The 3,483-nt window shown below is 45.9% G+C and overlaps 1 protein-coding gene across 1 annotated transcript; it reads right to left on the bottom strand.

Annotated features, from left to right (window-relative positions):
* Nucleotides 1-637: 637 nt before the first annotated feature.
* Nucleotides 638-3,199, bottom strand: LOC123120284 (50S ribosomal protein L11). Its single transcript, XM_044540261.1, has 2 exons — nt 3,005-3,199; nt 638-1,478 (listed from the first exon to the last, which is right to left on the bottom strand). Exon 2 carries the CDS (start codon nt 1,458-1,460, stop codon nt 996-998), a length of 465 nt encoding a protein of 154 aa, XP_044396196.1. The 5' UTR covers nt 1,461-1,478; nt 3,005-3,199; the 3' UTR covers nt 638-995.
* Between the last annotated feature and the right edge of the window lie 284 nt (nt 3,200-3,483).

Raw genomic sequence — 3,483 nt, forward strand, 5'->3', positions numbered from 1 at the left:
ATGCAGCAGGCCATCACCAAGCCTGAAGAAGGAAAAGCAAGTACATGGTGGGGGTGTTGGGGGTCAGAGAAGGCAGCTTATTCAACTATGTCAACCAACCACATAACACAGCTCGATCATCATCCCCCGGTGCTCTAAAACACCACAACCTAATAAGAGTTGCAATTGCAGAGAAGGTTTTTGCTGACGACCATCTGGCATTGTCAAAAACTCGAGCATTACGTCCATTCCAAAGTGCAACCACGCAGGCTGCAAATAGGATGTGCCACAGCTTGACGTACTTGTGTCTTGTAGCTGGCGAAAGAAGGAAGCCATGCAGATCGGATGAGCCCCGTGCTGGGTCAGATAGGCCTAATTTCTCCCAAACAGCATTTGCAAGCTTACAACGAAGAAGAATGTGGCAGCTGGACTCCACGGCTGGACATACATCACATCCATTGTGCTGCACAAGCGCCGCCCAATGCTTTTCCATCATGTTATCCTGGTGTTCAGCCGAAGCCACAGAATAACTCGATGCTTATTGGGTATGATCTTGTCCCAAACATTAGGAGCCACCGGACAGTCCACACCGGTGAAAGAGAGCAAGTGGGATGCTAGACGCCCTGCCTGTACTGATATTTAAAGTTGCAAGTAAAAATCATGTAAAAGCGCCAGAATTAACCATTACACATTTGTGTTTCAAATACATCACCATTACACGAGAAAGGAAACTGATACCAAAAGTCAACAAACAACTAACAACTTGGCAAGGTAACATAAATGAAAAATATTGTTCGTCTGGCGCAAGAAGCTCAGAAGTGACATTATTTTCCGTAAAATATCTTCCCATCGAAGAGATCAACATTGCAGCAGGAACAGCTGAAGACTGGGTATGAGAAAATGAAAGTATTGCCTGGTCTGAAGAGCTCAGTAAGGATCATCAATGAAAAGCTAAAACTCACAAATGTCACTGAGGAATGTAGGAGCTGGGTACTATTGGAGACAAGCCAATCCGCTCAGAGATCTTTGACAATCTCAATGCCCATTGAGTTAGCTGTGCCAATTATAGATTTGCACAACGCCTCGAGCGACATATGCTTGCAGAAGGGGTCAGCTTGTTTAAGTTTTGCAATCTCATAAACGTGGCGGAGTGTTAGGGATGACACAACGTTGTGACCAGGACGAGTGCTGGCGGTCTCAATTCCTGCTGCCTTCTTGAGGAACCATGAAACGGACGGCGACTTGACTACAAACTCGAAAGTGCTATCTTTGTAGGCGGTTAGGGTGACCTGCATAGGAGTTTCTGCCTTATATTTCTGGGTCCTTGCATTGAAATCCTTGCAGAATGCCATCAAATTGAGCCTATAGAAACCCAGTGCCGGACCAACTGGTGGTGCAGGGCGGGCAGCACCAGCTGGAACGAGCAAGCGGATTGTTGCCAGTATAGGCTTCCGTGCTACTGCATCTTTCAGAGTTGCCATGTGATTGCTTTAGTAGATCTGCAGTAAACAAGAGAGTTTCCATGGAATTAGCAGAGTTTTCACCGAATTTCATGGAAAAACTGCAAGACAACTTAATCAAGTGTTTGCTGAAAGCAACATCATATCACACTTAGGACCTGCCATCTGCCTCCTCGACGGCTTCAACTTTTGAAATATATACCACTAGATACCAAAGATACACTTGTAATGTAGCTGAAGAGCTAGCCTTGGAGGAAAGGCAATCTACACAGTGGCATGGAAATTCCTTGACCTGCTCTAAGCAGAAGCAAGTTCCAGACTATTCCTAGTCTCCTTTGACACCCTCTTCAGTCAATCCAACATAGCCTAGATTGTGGTCAAATGATGAAGAATTCTAGAATGTGGTTAAAAGCGGTCAGACTGATTGGCGCAACTGATTGACTTTTGGGGATGAAGTAATACTGCAATATATCTGGGCAACCCAATGAACCTTCTGGAACTCATACTGTTTTTCCAAACATGCTTTGTCTTGGAACCGGGCTAAACCCCTTTCCATTAAAGCATAATAAAAATACAAAGTCGATCCAAGAATGTTCAGGAGACGGGAAAGGGAAGAAGTGAGTTCAACGCGTCACTAAGAAACTCACTGTAGATGCTCGCAATCGAAACATAATCCAAAGATACATAACAATTGCTCTATTTTGATTATTGCTTTCATACAGTTACTTGGCTTGTCAGCTCATTGAATCTATTTCAGACGAGGAGACCAACCAAAACAACGTTTTATTCAGGCAGACAACTTGTTGGACACTGACTTGCAATATTTGGGTGCTCTACAAACAGTCTCAAAAAATACATAAATAAAGTGACCCCTAGATGAAAGCGGTACCACAAATCCTCATTGAAATTTAGAAACAATGATTACCACGATGAAAACGAAAGGTTGGAGAATCCTACAAGTTTACTCACTGCTCAAAACAAGTTTGTAATTACCCTTAATACCACGGTGGCCATTTCTTTTGCAAGGACAAAGGATGCACCGAGACGCACACAATTACTAAACCTTAAACACAGATTCTTGAATACATAGTCCACAACAGGCCATGTCAAATATAAAAGGAATAAAAAATTGACAAAGGGAAGAGCACGCATGATTCTTAACCCTTTACTGCAAATCTAATTCACCTTTATTAGAGCAACGGCAATCAAGTCCCCATCCGACAACCTATATTACTGCTCCTAGAACCCTCGAGAGATGCACACCACACAAGCCCGGGCGCATCTTCCGGGCCTGGCATCTGACCCGTCGTCTCGGGCATTTCGCCGAACACCTTCCAGGTGCCGTGAGAGGAGTGCGGGTACTGAAGAGAGCGCACAGGCGCAACGCGAACGAGGTAACTCTAGCATTCTTGATTGAACTGGAACCAAGAACGCGCCCAGTCCCGTCGTACGATGCGTGGTGGCATATCGCATACATGTCCCGAGAAAAGAAAGCAGGCGCACACCACTGGGGATTCCATTCCAGGTCGACCGCTATACGCTGAGACCGAGAAGTTGAGGCAAACCTGGGCGCGCCCTCGCCGAGACGACAGCAAGCCGCGCCGGTTGCCGGTTGCCGGTCGCACTCCTTGGCAGCTCCCGCGCCCGCGCCCCTCGCCGCTCGGTTGCTCGAAATCGGGTTCAAGAGTCAAAACTCCCGTGATCGACCTGTATGGCTGACGGTGTTTCGCGAGTAGTTTCCGGGCTTTAGGGTTTACCTCTGGAGTTTTTCTGACCCGTGGGCCATAATTTAGTTGTTCTAGCTAGGGCTGGGCGTTCTGCTGTTTGGTTTTTCCATGAATTCGGTTTGTAAATATGGTAACCGAATTTGGTACTAAAAATCAACCGGAATTACGGTTTTAACCGTATTCTGTAGCTTATATTCAGAAAGTGCAGGTTCAGTTTCAAAACGTATTTTGACAGCATGCAGATTCTAAAGAAAAAATTTGGCAAGGGATGGGGACCGTGGACGGATGGGTGAAGGTGGGACGACGGATCCTTGTCC

This window comes from Triticum aestivum, chromosome 1B, assembly GCF_018294505.1.
Source record: "Triticum aestivum cultivar Chinese Spring chromosome 1B, IWGSC CS RefSeq v2.1, whole genome shotgun sequence".
In the NCBI taxonomy this organism is placed as follows: domain Eukaryota; kingdom Viridiplantae; phylum Streptophyta; class Magnoliopsida; order Poales; family Poaceae; genus Triticum; species Triticum aestivum.